General features: G+C 32.2%; 3 protein-coding genes and 1 pseudogene across 3 annotated transcripts; 1 reads left to right on the forward strand and 3 right to left on the reverse strand.

The window, feature by feature from the left end:
• The first annotated feature begins 2,116 nt into the window (after positions 1–2,116).
• On the forward strand, positions 2,117–2,635 carry LOC110426039 (NAC domain-containing protein 7-like). The gene has a single exon (XM_021441119.1). It carries the CDS (start codon positions 2,117–2,119, stop codon positions 2,633–2,635), a length of 519 nt encoding a protein of 172 aa, XP_021296794.1.
• A 1,970-nt stretch (positions 2,636–4,605) lies between these two features.
• Positions 4,606–5,406, reverse strand: LOC110425688 (strigolactones hydrolase CXE15-like; annotated as a pseudogene).
• Positions 5,407–12,645: 7,239 nt separating this feature from the next.
• On the reverse strand, positions 12,646–13,986 carry LOC110425684 (strigolactones hydrolase CXE15-like). Its single transcript, XM_021440625.2, has one exon. It carries the CDS (start codon positions 13,855–13,857, stop codon positions 12,850–12,852), a length of 1,008 nt encoding a protein of 335 aa, XP_021296300.1. The 5' UTR covers positions 13,858–13,986; the 3' UTR covers positions 12,646–12,849.
• Positions 13,987–16,831: 2,845 nt separating this feature from the next.
• On the reverse strand, positions 16,832–18,168 carry LOC110425685 (strigolactones hydrolase CXE15-like). Its single transcript, XM_021440626.1, has one exon. The coding sequence runs from the start codon at positions 17,883–17,885 to the stop codon at positions 16,878–16,880; it is 1,008 nt and encodes a 335-aa protein (XP_021296301.1). The 5' UTR covers positions 17,886–18,168; the 3' UTR covers positions 16,832–16,877.
• Between the last annotated feature and the right edge of the window lie 2,973 nt (positions 18,169–21,141).

The raw sequence follows: 21,141 nt of genomic DNA on the forward strand, positions 1-21,141 counted from the left end.
ATCAATTTATCATATTCATACTAATAAAATCTGTCATTAACATCTAACCTTAAAATACTAATAATATTTAAAATGATCCATAATTAAATATATATCATTAACTGCATCATCAACCACGAATAATTAAATAATTATTTAAAATTATTTAAGTAAGGCTAAAATAATATTTGACTATTAATATTTAATAAGTGGATAAACGTGTTAAGTATATACATTTTAACACAATAACAAAATTAATTAAACCTATTATTCATGTCTGACACATTTAAGATACGAAAATTCACGATTAGACAAGAAACACATTAAGGTTAAATCCAAACTTGCTTAACTCTGTATCTTTTCGTATAGTGTCTAAAATTATCAAATTTATCATTTACAGCTTTACATGATATTTCCCGTTTCAAATTAAATATTTATCTTTTTAAATGATGTAAAAACTTTAAAATAAAATGTTCTAATCTTTACTTTACAACTATAATCCTCGAAAGTTGTAAAATTAAAGTGTTCTTTACTGTGGTTTGTGACTACTATCAATAAACTTTGCATTGAAATCTGAAAATTGGATTGGGTTTTTATTTTATGAGTTTGAATGGTAGTTCTGTTTTCTAAGGCTATAAAGATAAAGATGAAAATAACTACAAAATACCCTAAACTATATTAATTATTAAACCAGATTTGAAAGAAAATCAATAATTAAGCTCTAAATGATATATATCTAAAAATAACCTCAACTTAATTTGAGACATTCATGAGCCAGGCCGAGTTATTGGATTTTTTTTTTCAAATCAAGCTCGGACCCAACTTGACCAATCTATTTACACAATACTTTATTGTAAAAATTATAAAATACTATTTTATATTAATATTTCAATACTTTAAAAGTTTTTAGATACCTCTAAACTTGAATTGATTTACACTCAAAATCATCTAAAAAACCTAATCCAAAATGACTTGAATTTATCGATTATTATTTTCAAAAAAATATTAATTTAACTAAAAAATAAAAAATATAACAAAACTGTTAGTTTAATAATATTTAATAACTTTAAATTATGTTCAATCTCTTTTCTTACTCTTGCGTTTTTTTTTATAACTTTGCATGTTATTCTTCTTAATTATGATTAAAAAGCAGTAAATAAATAAATAAATTCTCTGCTATTATAATTAAATTCAATTTCCATAATTCTATCTCATATATAAAAGTTATTTTATATTTTTCTTTATTTTTATTAATTCTTATGAAAATATAAAATAAACAATTAGTATAGATAAAAAACCAAAAATTAAATAAGTTTATTTAAAAGTATTTAATTTTTTATATGGTTATAATTTTCAACATTAAGTTATTTAATTTAATTATTGTTATATTATTCGAATGATATTAAATTCCAACGACATAATAATATTTAAAATTCGTATTAAATAGCATTAAATAATAATAAATAATTAGATCATTTAATTTTAATTTTAAAATGATATTGAAAATATTAAAATATTAATAGAAAAATACTTTTAATATAATAATAATAATAATAATAAATCTCATTTAAATGGTCGTATTCGACTATATAGATAGTGGGTTTGAGTTTAGAGTTCCATAAATTAAAGGATGAAGTGGGAAATCAAATGAACAAGATCAACATTAGCATCAAGAGGGAAAGAGAAGAGAAATTAATCCAACGAAGATTCACTACTTGTTGGTTGAGGAGATGACAAAGAGGGCTACTTCTGCATGGCAAAGCACTGACAGTTCGTAAGCTTTCTTGAGCAGCCCGTTCCTGCGCTTGTGAAAGGTAACCAGACGATTGCTGGTGTTCTCTCTATCCTCTCCCCATCTTCACAGATCACTTCCTCTAATCTCTGCAACCAATACGCCTGGCACCTCTCATACGCAAGGTTTCTTATCTTTCTTTTCTTGGTTTGGAAAGATTGAGATGTATGATTCTGTAAACAAGATCAGCAAGTGCCTCGTCTTCTTCTCCTTGGTTTTACCTCTCATAAAACCCGAATATTTTTCCTCTTGCAAGAAGTTGTCATCTAGTAGTCTGCTACTCTTCTTTCTGATTAATCAAGAAAATCTTTTGCTTTCCCTTCCAAAACCATATATCGATCTTTGATGGGAGACAATATTCCTGTGGCTGCCTTGTTGGTGGGACTCAGGTTTCAGCCTAGTGACGCCATGCTACTGGGCTATCTCTTCAGCAAAATCACTAACAAGTCCAGGCTGCATGTTGATCAAGAAGTAATCAAGGATTTTGACTTGTACGGAGAGAAAGAACCTTGGGAAATATGGGAGTTGTACCGTGGGGATAATCTTCGGTCTGGTGAAGATCTCTACTTCTTCACTCGGTCAAAGAAGAAAACTCAAAACAGTTCAAAGATGAACCGCTTGATTGGTACCGGTACTTGGAAGATAACTGGGCCGCCCGAGGCAATAACATATTCCCAATTATCAGCACAGCCTCTGGGGTTCAGGAAAAGGTTTCGATATAAGAGTGAAGTGGCGCAACAAGTAAGTCAATGGATCATGTTTGAGTATAGTTTGGATACTGATCATGATTTGGTGTCCAAGAATGACTGCAATTATGTGCTTTGTGGACTACAGAAGAGGGATCTTAAGGAGGAAAAAGGTTGAGATTGGAAGAAAATTGATCACATGAGAGCTAAGCTTTATTACTTGCTCGATATTCAAATCCGAGTTGTATTACATTTTTCTTCCAAAAATAATACCATATGCTAGTAACTTTCATAGCAATAACGGTGATGAAGATATCCATATGCCATCCATAGAATTCTTTGTCTACAAACTTTTTGGGATCATAATTTGTTCTCATGTCATACAAGAATTTGGGGATGTTTCGTTGACTTTAAAAGTCTTGTTATGTTCCCTATTCTCAGTATTAACCTTCTTAGAATCTATCATATCTATGAAGCACTTGTACAAAGTAGGGACATTAATACAATGTGGATTAGGGGATATGATAATGGAACTGCATGAGATTTGTGATCTGTGAAGAATATTTTTGGGAGTATTTAGCGAAACATGACAACATAGAAAGCTTCTCTTTGTTCTCCTCCTCCTTGTGGACTAGAATGCATTAGACCTTTATACATATATAGTATGAGAGAATAGGCTAAATTAACACCATATGCTAGTTGAGCTTTCATTCAAATTGCTTAGATTTCCTCTTAGCTGGATCACTTTGCTAAATACTGATAAGAATAAATATTAAATTATGAATATTTTCTTAGTATCTTAATAAAAATGAAAAAAGAAAATATACAAAAATAGAAATTAAATTAAAAATAACATAATATTAAATTTAATAAAAAAGAAATTGGAAGAGATGAATGGAAAATGAAAATAGATAAATACAAAAAAGATTAAAATAAAATACCATGTTAATATTTTAATAAAAAAGAAATTAAAAGATAAAAAATGAAAATAGGGAAAATAAAAAGCATATTAATATTTTAATAATAAATTATTAAGTTGTTAAATTTTTACTTCATAATAACATATTGACAAAATATAATGAGTTTCAAAAATCTCAAAAAATTTATGAAATTATGATAAAGGGCAATTTTATCATTTTATTATTTATTCTTTTATTATTTCAAAGTTATTTTACCCATCAAACATTTGAATAATATCGCAATGATAATTCCATTCAATAAACCAAACCACATAATATTCTATTATATCCTTACATGATAATTATTTCATTCCACCCCTATCCCATGTTAGGAATCAAATGTCTCTAATGTTCTTTCTTCCATTTAACGAAGTTTCTATCTTATATATTGCATTAAGTGCACCAATGAGATTAATTCTTCTATAAAGACAAAATTGTTGGATCAAAACTTGAAATAATACAAAATTTTAAAATTTATCTGAAACAAAGCCATTCAAATCCGAAATTAGAAAATTTTAAAATGATCAAAACCTAAACTGAACCTATCCATTCATTTGTCCTATGAATCCATTTCCACATTGAGGCATAAATAAAATTTTCCGTAAATGAAACTCATTTGTAGATTCTTTTTTACGTATAATTTTTTATTATGCAGTTAAATATAATTATTTTTTAATTATTTTTTAAACATTGTCTTTCTTTCCATGATATTATGTTCAAATAAGTTGTCAATGTGAAAAAAAAAAAAAGAAAACAATAAACACTTTGTCCCCCTATCAATGTGATGGCAACAAACAATAAACAGATGGAATGGTGGCAACCACAAATTGCCACAAAATGAGTGTAGCTTAATAAAGATATATCATCTTTCACCAATAAATGGGATGTGACCCAAGAGGATATTATCCAAGCCTTGCAATAAGTTTGAAACTCTTTGCTAGGCAAGAAGGCAATTTCCAATTTGATTTCACTACGAACTTCGTTTATTGGATGTTACAAGGTAATTTTTTTTTGCTTAACCAATCATAAAAATTTTATTAATAATCATTTAAAGACAGTACATGGAAGACCTGTAGAATCCCATGAGTCGAAAAAGGTGCCTCCAAAGTAAATTGACAACCACAAATGATTTGACTGAAAAAGATGATTTACCAAACTTGTGTTTTTAGCTTTTTCAGAAGTTGAATAATCAGGATTGGGAACTAAGGGGCCAAGCTCAAATGTTGTATTATGTATAATTTGTCTTCCAAAAAGTTTAGAAAAAAACAACCTCACTGCACCTTGTTCATGAGGTAAATAAATGGATATAGCAAAGAGGAAAGTGTTGACAAATTTAGTATTTGTTGACAAACTCTTTGATCCCTTCAATAAGGCTAGCAGTTCGGCCAGCATAGTTTGGATCCATGTCCACAGCAATCTTGTTGAGGTAAAAACTGTGACCCATTCCAGGGCTAATCAACAACTCCACTTCTTTGTTTTCCTTTTTCATGGCCTCATAGTATTCAATCTCTGTATCCTTTATCAAGTCCTTCTCAGCAACGCAAAACAAAAATGGTGGCAGATTTAGACTCTCCATGGCTGGGGCTGCATTGGGCAAGTGATCGGATGGTCCTTGGTGCTTCCAATAGGCAAAGCCAGGGCCAAAAACTTGTCCACCATGTCTAGGGTTAAGAAAGGTGATTCGGGTTTGTCCAACTCCGACTTGCTCCGCTCCGCCCTAACAAAACCCCGGACGGATTGGGATCCCACCTGCTAGCCTTAATGGGCTCAAATCCAAGTTCCCAGCGCGAGCAGCCACTTGATGCACTATGTTCCCTCCTGAGCTATCCCCAGTAAGAAAAACGTGGTTGAAATCTGCATGATCATTGAGCCAGGGCTCATGTGACTCACCTTTGGCCAACGATGACTTGAGCCAGAGGAGAGTAACATAGCCATCATCACAGGCAGCTGGAAGCTTCTTCTCTGTGTTAGGATTCAAGCATGCATCAGCTTACTATGTGGACATGTATGTCCATTTTGCTTTGTTGTACTGATTATTAAGTGTCTAATGTAAATGCTTTTGATGTGTTGCAGTGCATGTAACTTGCTTTAACACTTGTCTTTATGTGCAACAGGTGTTTATCATATATTACTTGTATTTATATACTGTACTTATGAAGTAATGAAACAGAGCTTTGAACTTATCATTTTTGTTCCTTAATGCTCTGTTCTCTTTCCATATACTAGGTTTTATCTTTTCCTTCTTAAAATCAAGTTTTTTAACATGGTATTAGAGCATTAAATCGATCCCTGACCACCATTACACCTTAAAGTCATACCTTAGACGTCTTAGTTAATTTCGTTTATTATATTTTTTCACAAAAACCAATGGCTACTTCTACTATTACTCAACAAGCTCCCCCAATCTTTGATGGCACCAATTATCCAGTGTGGGCTGTTAAAATGAAAGCCTTCTTGAGGGGCTGCAATTTTTGGAAAGTGGTTGAAGCTGAGGCTGAACCTACACCATTGAGAGATAATGCTAGGCAAGCTCAAATCAGCAAGTATGAAGAAGACATGGCCAAACGGTATAGAGCTTTGTCCTTTATTCACTCTGCTGTGTCAGAGTCAGTTTTCAGTAGAATTATAGGAAGTGAGACTGCAAAGCAAGCCTGGAATAAGCTTGATGAGGAGTTTTTAGGGTTTGCAAGGTCAAAACAAATTCGATTGCAGCACCTCATAAGGGAATTTGTGTTGCTGAGAATGAAAGAAAACCAATCAATAATAGAATATATTGACATGGTGATGAAGTTGGTTAACCAAATTCGATTGTTAGGAGAAGATTTGAAAGATGCTAAGGTGGTAGAGAAGGTATTAATTAGTTTACCCGAAAGATTTGATGCCACAGTTTCTTCCCTGGAGCAATCCAAGGACATCACACAACTTACCATTACTGAGCTGGTAAGTGCTTTGCAGGATGATGAGCACAGAAAAGCTGCAAGGAGAAATGAGAAAACAAACCTTGCAATGACTGTTCGGGTAAAAGGAAAGGGACATGCTAACATTTCAAACAAAAAGAATTTGAATGAAGTGAAAGAGCAAGAAAAGCGAAGCTCAAGTTCTGGAAAAATTCAAGGTAGAAGGAGAAAATTTCCAGCATGTTCCTATTGCAAGAAAAGGAACCGTGCTGAATCATACTGCTGCTACAGACCTGGGGTGAAGTGCAATGCTTGCAAACAATTAGGTCATGTAGAAAGAGTATGCAAAACTAAACCTGAAGCGAAAGAAATTGTCTCAAATGCTACTGAGAATACCGAGCCTTCAGAGGAACATCTGTTTATGGCAACTAGATGCAACTCAACAGATGTTACACAATGGCTTCTTGATAGTGGCAGTTCTAATCATGTGGCATCCAATCCTTCATTATTTACAGAATTGGACAATCATTACAGATCCAGAGTTAGAATTGGGAATGTAGTTTATTTGAATGCCATGGGAAGAGGTACAGTTGGTATCCATACATCATCAGGGCAGAGGTACGTTCATGAAGTACTTCCAGTACCTGACATCGCACAAAATCTACTTAGTGTAGGTTAGATGATGGAAAATAATTATGTGCTTATATTTAAAGATGATACATGCACTATTAATGATCCATCTGGTGAGTTGCTTATGAATGTACAAATGAAAAATAGATGTTTTCATGTCAACTTAACTGAAGTGTGCATGTAGGCAAGTGGTAGTAACTCTGATGTGTCATCATTATGGCACAAAAGATTTGGGCATTGCAGTTTTAACTACCTGAGTCAATTGTACATAGAAAGTTTGGTTGAAAAGTTGCCTAAACCAAGTCAGACAACATCAGTGTGTGATGTCTGCAAATATGGTAAACAGACAAGCAAACCATATCCTACTTCAAGTTTATCCAGATCCAAGAATAAGCTCAATTTGATTCACACTGATGTGGCAGGGACCATGAGCCAAGAATCTTTAAGTGGGAATAAATACTTCATAGTATTTATTGATGATTTCAGTAGGATGACCTGGATTTATTTCCTCAAATTCAAGTTTGAAGTGTTTGAGACTTTTGTCAGATTCAAGGCAAAAGTTAAAACTGAATCTGGTTTAAAACTGAAGAGTTTGAGATCAAACAATGGTGGGGAATTCACTTCATCAGAATTTGAAAATTATCTTAAAGCTAAGGGAATTCATTATCAGCTTACTGTTCCTTACGCACCTCAACAAAACAAGGTAAATGAAAGAAAGAACAGGTCAATAGTTGACATGGCAAGATGTCTTCTGTTTGAAAAAAAAACTTCCAAAAAAGTTCTGGGTAGAAGCTTGTAATACTACTGCATACCTGTTAAATAGATTACCAAGGAAAAACTTGATATGAAGCCTGGCATGGCAGTAAATCCTCAGTTGATCATCTCAGGATATTTGGAAGTCTATGCTATCATCAAATTCCTGAGAATTATAGAGACAAACTTGATCACAGGTCTGAAGCAGGAATTTTTATCGGTTATAATGACAGTCAAAAGGATATAGAGTCTAACCGGTAAAGTCTGATAAGGTTGTGATCACTAGGAATGTTGTATTTGATGAAGACTCTAATTGGGACTGGTTTGCAAGTGAACCAGAGAGTTCAGCACCACCATTCAGTATTCAGTTCAATCAACCAATTGAGACTGAGCCAGATATTCCAGAACAGAATGCAGATGATGATGAAAACTATGCAGTCAGAGGCACTTGAAGTCTGGAAGATATTTATCACAGGTGTTTAGTTGCTACAATTGAACCTGATACGTATCAAGCAGCAGCGGAATCTAAGGAATGGAGAGCTGCAATGCAAGAAGAGATCAACACAATAAACAAAAACAACACATGGTCACTTGTTGATAAACCAGCAAAACACCATGCTAAGTGGATCTTCAAGAAGAAGTTTAACTCCGATGGTACTCTAAACAAGTACAAAGCAAGACTTGCTGCTAAAGGGTATTCATAGCTTCCAGGTGTTGATTTTCTGCAAACTTTTGCTCCTGTAGCTCGTTTTGAAACCATTCGATTATTATTTGCATTATCAGCTGCATTTGGATGGAAGGTGTTTCACTTGGATGTGAAATCTGCTTTTTTAAATGGTATATTACAGGAGATCTATGTTGAGAAACCAGAGGGATTTAAAATTGAATCTCAATCTGACAAGGTTTACAGATTACATAAAGCCTTGTATGGTCTCAAGCAGGCTCCAAGAACCTGGAATAGTAAAATTGATTCATATCTGGTGAATCTTGGGTTTGAGAAAAGCCCCAGTGAAGCAACCATGTACATTCTTAAGTAATTATTTCCTTGTATGTTGATGAACTTCTGGTGACAGGATGCAATGATAAAGAAATCAGAAAATTCAAGTCTAATATGAGGAAGAATTTTAAGATGTCAGATCTTGGTACAATGAAGTATTTTCTTGGGATACAAATCTGCCAAACTAACAAAGGTATTTTTATATCGCAGGAGAATTACATTCAAGAAATTCTGAGCAAGTTTCACTTGAGCAAATGCAATTCTGTATCTACTCTTGTGATAAATCAGAAATTGTCCATAAATGATGGTTGCAAATTGAGAAATGCATCAGGTTTTAGAAGTTTGGTTGGAAGCTTATTATACATCTGCTCCACACGTCCAGAATTGATGTACTCAATCAGTCTCTTGTCCAGGTTCATGAAAGATCCTACTGATGTTCATTTTGCTGTAGCTAAACACATTCTCAGATACTTGAAGGGAAGTATCAAATCTGATATATATTATGGCAGATTGCAGGAAATAAATTTGGTTGGCTACTCAGATAGTGACTGGGCAGGCAGTGTTGATCACTCCAAATGCACTTCTGGGTATGTTTTTACTCTTGGTAATGTGGTATTTTCCTGGAATTCACATAAGCAATGTGTAGTTGCTAAATCATCTGCTGAAGCAAAATACATAGCAGCCAATGCAGCAACAAATCAAGCTATCTGGTTAAGAAAAATCTTGAATGACTTGACCTTTGTTCAAGAAGCTTCAACCAGTATATTTGTTGATAACAAATCTGCTGTTTCGATCACAAAGAATCTTGTGTTTCATGGCAAAACTAAACACATTAAGGTGAAGTTTCATGCTATTAGGGAAGCTGAGAGAAATGGAGAAATTGTTCTACAGCATTGTTCATTTGGAAATCAGATTGCAAATATTATGACTAAAACTCGTCCTAAGCCCAAGCTCGAAACTGTTAGAACTATGATGAATGCCAAAGATGCAAGCTTTAAGGAGGAGTGTTAGGATTCAAGCATGCATCAGCTTACTACGTGGACATGTACATCCATTTTGCTTTGTTGTACTGTTTAGTAAGTGTCTAATGTATATGCTTTTGATGTGTTGCAGTGCATGTAACTTGTTTTAACACTTGTCTTTATGTGTAACAGGTGTTTATCATATATTACTTGTATTTATATACTGTACTTGTGAAGTAATGAAACAGAGCTTTGAACTTATCGTTTTTGTTCCTTAATGCTCTGTTCTCTTTCCATGTACTTGGTTTTATCTTCTCCTTCTTAAAATCAAGTTTTATAACACTCTGGTGCAAGCCTGAGGTAAACTGACACGCAAATGGCTGGAACAGACCTTGCCAACCTAGTGTAAATGATATAATACTTATACCAGCCAGCTTGGCTGATGCAAAAACCACCCCCATGGAAATGAAGTTTAAAATTCGTAAATTTTAATTATTTTTTTATTTTCATAAACTGAAGATGATATGTATTTAATGATTTTATATATATAATTAATTTTTTTTCAATTTTAAATATCCACTTATAAATTTTCTTTCTTCACTTGTTCTTTTTTTCCTTGATTTCAATAAAAAAAATATATCATTTGAATATTTAACTTTAAAGCTTTAAAGTTATTGAGCAGCTATTGAATTAGACTAACTCACATTAAAATAAAATTTGCACCTAAAACTAATAATTCTTTTTAGCTTAAACTAAGCATTATCAATGCTAAAATGGTGATGGACACATAGGAGCTTGTGGCTGGCTAGTACCTACAATGGTTTCTTTTCAATCACAGATAGGTGTTTACATATTAATTAGCTTCATCTTCCATGGTGTTTCTCACGAAATTCTAATTCAATGTTTTTAATAAATATATCAAATATAAGATTTAAATTCAAAATCAATCAACACAATTCGTATAAATGCATTGATGTAAGACTAAACCATTTGACGAACTAAAGATGCCATTGAAACTGCTAGCTCTAATGGTGATGGAGATAATTGCAACAGAAATTGTCATAATTGAACAGTCATGAATTTGGACTTTTCTAACTACCAAAGAGAAAAACGCATGATAAGGTCGTGCAACGCCTTAATTACCTAACACTTGTTTGTCCTATGCTCTTAATAATAAATATCCAACCATTTTCCATATATAAATATATATATGTATATATTTACCTAACCAAAGAAAATTGACGAGGGAAAATGGGAGAAAATGAGTGAAAGACGTGGAAAGTAGTTGGCTGCTGCCGTCAGTCAAACCCAAGAAGCAAAACGAGCTAAGATTATTTCTATACTCTCTCTCTCTTATTTTCTATAGTGGGGGAACCCTCCTGACGCGGCGGCGCAGGGCAGCCTCTTCGCATTTTCTCTCTTGTCTCTACTTTAGATTCCAGTGATATTTTTTATTGAAATTAAGAAAATGAGATTTTTTTTATTAAAAAATTAAAGAAGAAAGAGAAAATATAAAAAAAAAATTCTTAGGTAAATATTATAATTTTTAAAAAATAATTAATTTTATGTTTAGAAAAAATAATTGTTGAACATCATTAAATAAATATTATCCTTAATTAGTTGAGAATGGAAGAAATAGTTATGAATTAATAGTATTATGAATTTTAAAAAGTGATAAAAAATTAATATATATTAAGCACATAATTAAAAAAATAAAAAATTTATTAATTATCTTAATTTTTATATATTTTGATAAAAAATAATATAAATAGTTAAAAATTAATAAAAATGTGAAAAGTGAAAGAAAATAAATATCTATTAAGAATGAGAAGATAAGTAAATATTTTATTAATTATACTAATTATTATATATTTTTAATATAATTAATTATATTATTATAAAATTATAAACTATGAAAATTTGAGATATAAAGCAAAGCTTTGGTGGCTTGACCCTAGAGCCGACCCTGATCCCTTTCATCTTATATAATTATTTGGGTAAATCTCCTCTACTCTTTTAAAGTTTGATCATAATTTACCTTAAATTCATTAGTATTAGAAATAAACACCTCACTCCAAAATCTCAAACACCGTTAACGAATTTTATAAAATAATTGAAATGTCTATCAAATAATAAAATCCATAAAACAAGAAAAAATGCGTTGTGCTCCTCTTACGAAAACTCTTCCTCTTTTGTCTATATTTTAGTAACCCTTTGATGAATGAATGAATTTTGAATAACCTCAAATTATGGATGAAAAAGTTTGTTTTTTTATTTTTTTTTGTTGCTCTAATATTAATTAACCTTAACCCAAATTTGTGTTTGGTTGTGTATGGAAAGGGGGAGAGAGTGCGTTTTAAATTGCCTTTTAAGCAAGTTTCTTCATCTTATATACTGCATAAAGTGCACCAATGAGATCAATTGTTGGATTAGCATGATTCTTCTATGAAGACATCTCTATTTGGTTTTATGTTATGCCTTCATAGACCCAGAACCTGTTGAATATATATATTTGTGATTCTCGGTGGCATACTTGACATTGAATTCAAATATTAGATTCTAAGTGAGTTAAAAAGTCCCAAACTTAAAACAATAAAAATTTAAAATTTCTCTGAATTCAAGCAATTTAAATTCAAAATTATTTGAAGATGATTAAAACCCAAATTGACCCAGGGCGATTCAGTTCCGATAAATCCATATCCCTCTTGTGGTATAAATTTATTATAAATGAAACTTATTTGTGAATTCCTTTTACGTATAATTTTAGAGTACGTAAATAAATATAATTATTTTGTAATGTTTCTTGGAACGTATCTGTTTTTTCACTTGATCACTGCGTCAAAAGCAAGGCGTCAATGGACAAAAGAAAAAGCCAACAAATAAACACTTTGTCCCCTCTAAGATTTGATTGAGGCTCATCAAATTCGGGAGTGGCTCCTTCTGTTTTTATATGGACTCGACTGTTCAATACGGAATGATACAACCACAAGTTGTCAGAAAATAATGACGCCTCAATAAAGATATATCATCTTTCACCTAACACATGGAGTGTGACCCAAAGATGCTTTGCAAGTTTTCATTTCGTTACAAACTTCATTTAGTAGATGTTACTAGGTTCTTGTTTTGTTATAACTTACCGCAGCTTATTCATAAGGTACATAAATGGATATAACAAGGGGAAAAAGTTGACAAATTTAGTGCTTGTTGACAAACTCTTTGATCCCTGCAATAAGGCCGGTAGTTTGGGCAGCATAGTTTGGATCCATGTCCACAGCAATCTTGTTGAGGTAAAAACTATGACCCATTCCAGGGCTAATCAACAACTCCACTTCTTTGTTAGCCTTTCTCATGGCCTCATAGTATTCCATCTCTGTATCCTTTATCAAGTCCTTCTCAGCAACGCAAAACAAAAATGGTGGCAAATTTAGACCCTCCATGGCTGGGGCTGCAGGCCCCATCGGGCAAGTGATCGGATGGTCCTTGGTGCTTCCAACAGGCAAAGCCAGGGCCAAAAACTTGTCCACCATGTCTAGGGTTAAGAAAGGTGATTCCGGTTGCTCCAACTCCGACTTGCTCCGCTCCGCCCTAACAAAACCCGGGTGGATTGGGATCCCACCTGCTAGCCTTAATGGGTGCAAATCCAAGTTCCCAGCTCGAGCAGCCACTTGATGCACTATGTTTCCTCCTGAGCTATCCCCAATAAGAAAAACGCGGTTGAAATCTGCATGATCATTGAGCCAGGGCTCATGTGACTCACCTTTGGCTAACGACTTGAGCCAGAGGAGAGCAGCGTAGCCATCATCACAGGCAGCTGGAAGCTTGTTCTCTGGTGCAAGCCTGAGATAAACTGACACGCAAATGGCTGGAACAGACCTTGCCAGCCTAGTGTAAATGTGATAGTACATATACCAATCAGCTTGGCTGATGCAAAAACCACCCCCATGGAAATGAAGTATGATAGGCAACTTAATTTTGGCAGTGAGAACTTGCTCCGGTAGATAGATTCGAACTCTGAGGCCTGAATTGGAATCAATAGTCACATCACGAGTTGCTACAGCTTCAATGAATTCTTCATGGGGTGGCACTGCTTCCGCCATGAACTTCACCTCAGGGGGACCTGTCCATGTCCGGTCGACCGAGCCATCGTCGTAGGCTCTTAGCCAACCCGACACCTCATCAACTAGCTTCTTCTCTTGCACCATAATTCTGCTTTGTCTCAGCTTGGTTGTGTTTTAGGTTGGTGACTTAAAAGTTTAAGTGAGTTAAGTGAAGGATGAACGTGGTTGCCCTTTATATAGAAGATTGAAAGGTGTGGAAAGGGGAAATTGCTAGGTTATGCAATAAAATATATATTGCTCTTTATGAATTAGGTTCAAAGGGTCTGCTTTTAATTTGACTCAAGAACATGATCTTTTGAGCTTAAAAAATTATGTGTTTGAAAGGCTTTTGAGTTTCGCCTCCCAAGTTCATATGGAAAAGTTTTAATTATATTTTTTTAATTAGCAAAAGTAAAACAATAAGGTTGGAAAGCTTGGTCATGCTTTTTAGTTTTTCTATTAATCTAAAAGTAAAAGAGTTAGATGGGAAAGTGCTTGTGATTGCCTGATTGCGATCAAGAAATGTAAAAATAATGGTATCCAATTCCGAATCTACTTTTTTACCTTGGAATTTGTAAAGTGAGATGGACCTACCATAAAATGTATATAATTGTCTTGTTTCCCAGCTATTTCTTGTAACAACTACTCAATTATTTCTTGTACCATCACAGCTATAGGACAAGATTTTATTAAATTAGTTAATATTTCTATCCAAATTAATAAAAAAATTCTTATTATAAATACTACTATTGATATGACCAAGCACATGCAATGAAATTGTTTGGAAACTCAGGCTAATTCTGGTCAAGTCTTCCACACCAATTAGAGGGTCTCAAGTCAAGGTCTTTGCCTTCCCATCTCTTTTGTCAGTCAAAGGACGGGTGGCATTATTGATAGAATATGTGCTAGCTTTTCCAAAAAAAATAGCCATGACAAGTGCAACATCAAATAGAAGCGACCAATGAGTGCATGTTTTTCAACAAGCATTTCAGCATTTGAAGAAGTTCAAAGGGTGATGCTGGCATTTTCTTTTGGCTGTGGTGGTTGATGCTGATGGTCACTTCACGTGTCCTGTGTTCATGTCTGACTTTGACGTTATTAGTGTTATGTTTTAGGCCTGAGTCTAATGTGAAATGATTTTTCTTTATTTTGTTTTATTTTGTAAAATGTTCAAACAATTCTTTGTCCGGATATGCTGCCTCTCGGGCCCATCTAGTTTTGACGGTAAAATGAATTCATTTAATGAAGTAAAAAACGTCACATACTAATTAATTTCAATATGCTAATCGTGTTTCAGACGAAATATCAATTCAATCATTTTAATAAATAAATAAATAATTTGAATTCAAAAATCAATCAACACATGCATTAGTGATGGAGATATCTTATCCTCTTAATAAATAACGAAATTTTAAATTATAATTAATAAATCCTTTTCATTTACTGAGAAAAAAAACCCTGTTCATTTGTCACGTAATTTTCTTTTCAAATATATATATATGTCATATATCTAAATAAAGAAAATTAACAACTTTTTTCCATGTAAGAGGAGCAGTGGAGAGAGTCCTAATCTTAGGGGGTTTGAAGGGAATTGTGGGAAAGGACTAGCTAGACGATGGAGATGGGCGGCACTGAGTGACAGATGTGGAAAGTTGTTGGCTGCTTCCTTCAGTCCTATTAAGCAATTAAAAAACGAGCTACGATGGAAACTTCTTGATATTTTCCATAGTGGGGGGAACCCTCTTCTCAATGCCTCGTGAAAGTGGTGGTAAAGGCAAGGTAATTTCCAATTTTACATTTATTAGATGTTAAAGTAAAGAATGTAACATATATATATAGCATAATATTATCTTTCAGAAAATAGTAAAAAACTTAATGCATCTTATTCATAAAAGAAAATTATAAAAAATAACCCTCTTTGTAAGTTTAATTTTAAAATATTTTTTATTATAATTTTAATTATTTTTAATTAATTTTTAACATAATTTGATAACAATGACTTTTAAACAATTTCAGATAAATTAAAATGATTTCGATTTTCTCTATCTCACCATCCAAATAAAAATTTTAAAATTAAATATTGATTTCTCTCTCTCGCTAAATATTATCTATTTCGTCATTCAGTTTATTCTCACTATCTCAACGAATAGTTATGACATCAAGGTATGTATTTTAAGTTCTTCGATTTATTAGTTTATATTTGAAAAAACTTAAAGTTGAGGGATTGAAACTGATTAGACATATATGTAAATTAAAATACTGTATAACTTTTGACAACTTAAATCGGATTATGAGCATGCAAATCAATTAGTTTTTAAGTATTGCATTATTGATTTTTAAGTATTGCATGACTTAATCAGTGAGCTTTTAGTTTTTATGCATTATGTGATTGAGTTGTAAGTATTGTGTGATCGATTTTTAGACAATGTTTGAGTTACATAATATCTAAAAACTAGTCATGCAATATCTTATTAATCAATCATGCAATGCTTTACTAACCAGTCACACCTATCAGCCAATCACGTAATATCATATCAACTAATTATACAATACTTAAAAATTAGTCATGTAGTATTTTAAAATTAATATCGTAATACGTAAAATCTAATCACATAATATCTAAAAATCGATTACTTAATGTGTAAAAACCACCAAAATTATTAAATTTCATTTAGTAAAATCAATAACTTTAAATAATATATTATATTTTATTTAACAACATAATTAACGAATATGCTTACTTGACGAAGAATGCTTAAAATGTTCAAAAGTTTTTTTCATGTATCAAAAATCACTTCAAAATACTTAAAATACTTAAAACGTTCAAAAAATATTTTTCATATATCAAAAATTACTTTAAAATACTTAGAGATTTTTTTTTTAACAATGAATATTATAAAGATAAATAGTTTAGCAAGAATAACTGAAACGATATGAATCGGTTTGAGATGCGTATTTAAACATATGAATCAATTTTATTAAAAAAAAAATTATTTAAAATTAATTTTTTTAATTAAAAATAATTAAAATTATAAAGAGAACTTAAAGGTATTTTTGAAAAAAAAAAAAAAACCCTATCCATAAAGTAACTAAATGATTGTAACAGGGGGAAACAGTTGACAAATTTAGTGCTTGTCGACAAACTCTTTGATCCCTGCAAAAAGGCTAGCAGTTTGGGTAGCGTTTGGATCCATGTCCACAGCAATCTTGTTGAGGTAAAAACTGTGACCCATTTCAGGGCTAATCAACAACTCCACTTCTTTCTTAGCCTTTTTCATGGACTCATAGCATTCCATCTCTGTGTCCTTCATAAACTCCGTCTCAGCCACACACAACAAAAATGGTGGCAAATTTGGACCCACCATCGGCGGGGCTACAGGCCCCATCGGGCAAGTGATCGGATGGTTCTTGCTGCTTCCAAAAGGCAAAGCCATGACCAAAAACTTGTCCACCATGTCTAAGGTTAAGAAAGGTGATTCGGGTTGCTCCAACTCCGACTTGCTCCGCGCCGCCCTAACAAAACCTGGGTGGATTAGGATCCGGCCCGCTAGTCTTAATGGGCTCAAATCCAAGTTCCCCGCTCGAGCGGCCAATTGATGCACTATGTTCCCTCCCGTGCTATCCCCAATGAGAAAAACGTTGTTGAAATCTGCATGATCATTAAGCCAGGACTCATGCGACTCACTTTTGGCCGACGACCTGAGCCAGAGGAGAGCAGCGTAGCCATCATCACAGGCAGCTGGAATCCTGTTCTCTGGTGCAAGCCTGGAGTAAACCGACACACAAATGGCCGGAAGAGATCGTGCTAGCCTATTGTAAATGTGATAGTACATATACCAATCAGCTTGGCTGATGCAAAAACCTCCCCCATGGAAATGAAGCATGATAGGCAACTTAGTTTTGGCAGTGGGAATTTGCTCCGGCAAATAGATTCGAACTCTAAGACCTGAATTGGAATCAATAGTCACATCACGAGTGGCTACACCTTCAATGAATTCTTCATGAGGTGGCATTGCTTCCGCCATGAACTTTACCTCAGGTGGACATGTGAACGTCCGGTCGACTGAGCCATCGTCGTAGGCTCTTAGCCAACCGGACACCTCATCAACTAGCTTCTTGTCGGTATGCTCCATAATTCCACTTTATCTCAACTTGGTTGTGTGCTGGGACCCTCTTTTTCAATTGCCTCGTGAAAGTGGTGGAAGGAGCAAGGCAGCCCCTTAATTTGCATTTCCTCTCTTTTTATTTGGGTTAAATAGTAATATTTTTTCATATTTTTTTAATACTATATTTATTTACAATTTTTTTATATTTGTTTCTAATCTATCTATTTATCAATATGTCATTAGAATATGTGCAAAATCTGTCACGTACGTGTATGTTCACCTAAGTTCCGCGTGACAAATTTCATCTATATTCTAGTGACGTGTTAATGGATGATTAAATTTTGAATAACCTCAAAATGTTGTGGCTGAAAAAGTTTCTTTTTTGCTGATAATTAAGCTTAAACTCAAATAATAAGGATTGATTGAAATTAAGAGGAGATTTTAAATTTGAATTGTAATGTTCTTTTTTGTATAAAAAAAACTTTATTTTTAAATAACAGATAAAATTTCATTATTGTAAAAAGATCATGTATTACTTTAACGATGCAGCCGTACAAGTTTTAAAATATAAATATAAAATTTTAATTAAACATAATAAATAAATAATAATTTATTAGGATTTTTTTAAAAGCATTTACCTTCCATATCCAGCTTTTTGTACAAGTTTTTATTGTGTTAATATTTGGATGCAAGTTCTGCCGAGAATTGGTTATTTGTTATTGATAATCTTTTTTTTATCTAAATAAATAAAATTTCACTTCATATATATATCTATATAAAACAAAATAAAAGTTCTCCTCTCATTCTCATGTTCATCAATCAAGAAGTAAATCATTTAGCCTAAAAATCCAGTTTCATCCCACACTTATTCTAGTTTGCCATGTCAAACAATCTTTATATCCTTTGAGGCTTTTAATTAATGGAATCTTACCAAGCACACTAATATTGTTGACACTTAATTTACACTTGAAATTAACTAAACACACCTATTTTAAAGTTATGACGTGTGTTAAATTATCAAAAAACATGATGAACTAAAACTTGTGAAGTCGATTATTTTTAGTACTTTGTTTTTATCAAAAAAAATTTAAAAGGGAAATTTAAAAAAAAAAGATGGTTAATATGATATTAATCTTTAAATTTTAAAGGAAGGGATAGAGAGTGAAAGGGGTGGTGTAGGGGGAATAGAGGGCTCAAGGAGGAAGGAGAAATAGAAAGAGAGAACTATAGAGGTGTCCAAAGGTTGGGTTATGTGTCGAGGCTCACGAGCTCGAGCTCGACTACTTTCGGTCGAACTTAGGTATGGAATTTTAGGCTCGAGCTCAAGTCTAATCGAATTAGATGATTATATTAATAAATAATAAATTTTTTGTTTAATTTAAATTTTAAAATATACAAAATTAATATAAAAATATTTTGTAATTTTAATAATAAAATAATAGATAAATGGGTGGACCGACTCAAGCTCAACAGGCTCGACCCGATCTATTGATACATTTGAGGGGGAGGACCGAGAGAAAGGGCTCAATCTAGTGCTTGAATGGGTCGGATTGCTTTTATTGATTTACCATTGGTAATGGGAGGAATGAGGAAAAAAGAAGGAAGAAGGAAAGAAAAGACTGGAAAGAACAAAAAATAGGAAAAAGGAGAAAAACTGAAATAAATTTGTAAAAAAAAAGGAATATAATTATATGATTTCTTCAGTATATAAAATACAATGCGTATAAAAATATATTTTACAAATCATGGTTTGGGTTTTGAATTAAATAGGCAAATATATATCAATTATGGTATAAGTAGGCATATATGAAATAAAAAAATGAATAAAAATTAATTATTTTGATTATTGTCTCTTTCATATAACCAATTTAAGTAACATTGGTAAATGAATAAAAAATTGAAAAATAATGGTTAAGGGTTTTTTAGTAGATTGGTTATGTCTAATGTTGTGATAAATTCTTAACCAAAAGATTATAATTTAGAACAATGTCTGTCATTTTGTGGGAAAAAGATTAGAGAGAAAGATGATTAAAATTTTTTTATCATCTCTCCTTTTCATATATTTTCTTAAAAAAACATATATTTTACAAAATGTAAGAAAATTGAAGTGTATAACTATTTAAATAATTATTAGAATTTATCTCCTAAGAAACAATTTCACATAAAATGGTTTCTAAGGGGATAGCTCAACCATTAGGATTCAATATTTAAATTTAGAGTTAATTTTTTTTAAAAGTAAGATTTATAAAATAAAAAGAATTTTATTTTTGTGTAATTCATCAAGACTAGACGGATCTTCATATGCATCAAAATATATTCCTTATTAAATTATTTATCTTTCTTTAACATAAATTTATATTTTTAAGTATATTTTATGATTTAAAAATTATCTCATTTACATTAAACAATAAATTATTGATATTGACAAAATACATATATATATATATATATAATAATAATTTTATGTACACTACAATTGGACTTCTTAATCGATCTTAGCAAAAGGATAAGAAATGGTTAATTTATATTAAATGTTATTAGGGATGTAAACGAGTATGTTACTTTTTTTGAGGTACCTAATCTCAAATCTGTTTAATTAAAAAGGTACTCAAACTTTATGAAAAATTGAATAAAATCGTAAAACATTATCTAAAACTAAACCCTAATAATATAGCATTATTCGCTGATTACTCGAATCCATTAAATGTTTTATTAAAATAACTTAAACAACAATTCAAGTCTGTGTTGAAATTAAGAAAGATAAAGGTTTGAATCTCACAATTACAAATTTTTGAAAGATTATATATAATATTAATATATATGTGTATAATTAGATTCGAGTTTAAAATACCTTACAGGTGATACTCAAAACCTACCCAAACTCGAGTCATGTATTAAAATCCTTATCCAAATTCTCCTCATAATTAAAAATAGAACATTCAAACTCTATTTTATCAAGTTGAGTACCACATATACTTATATAATAGTCAACCCGTTTATATCCCTATATGTAACGAAATCACAAGGGACCACTTGCAACGGGATTTGGGTGCAAAGGAAGTTTAATCATATATTCTAAACCAGCCAACAAAAACAAATTAGTGGCAAACTTCAATGCAATTTAAGACTTTGAGAGCTCCTTATCTATTATCAATGCCCATAATCACCCTTTCTTGGTTCCCACTAACATGGACCACTAATTGTGTTAAATATTGTATTTTTTTATTGTTTTCTTGTAAAATTAAATGCACATAAATCTATTTGAACCCCACTCTTTTAGAAA

This window comes from Theobroma umbraticum, unplaced genomic scaffold, assembly GCF_002168275.2.
Source record: "Theobroma umbraticum cultivar Fairchild unplaced genomic scaffold, ASM216827v3 scaffold_12.1, whole genome shotgun sequence".
NCBI lineage: Eukaryota > Viridiplantae > Streptophyta > Magnoliopsida > Malvales > Malvaceae > Theobroma > Theobroma umbraticum.

Bases quoted from the DNA above. Each gene is read 5' to 3' on its own strand.
- LOC110426039 (XM_021441119.1), top strand. From the start codon at position 2,117: ATGGGAGACAATATTCCTGTGGCTGCCTTGTTGGTGGGACTCAGGTTT.
- LOC110425684 (XM_021440625.2), bottom strand. From the start codon at position 13,857: ATGGTGCAAGAGAAGAAGCTAGTTGATGAGGTGTCGGGTTGGCTAAGA.
- LOC110425685 (XM_021440626.1), bottom strand. From the start codon at position 17,885: ATGGAGCATACCGACAAGAAGCTAGTTGATGAGGTGTCCGGTTGGCTA.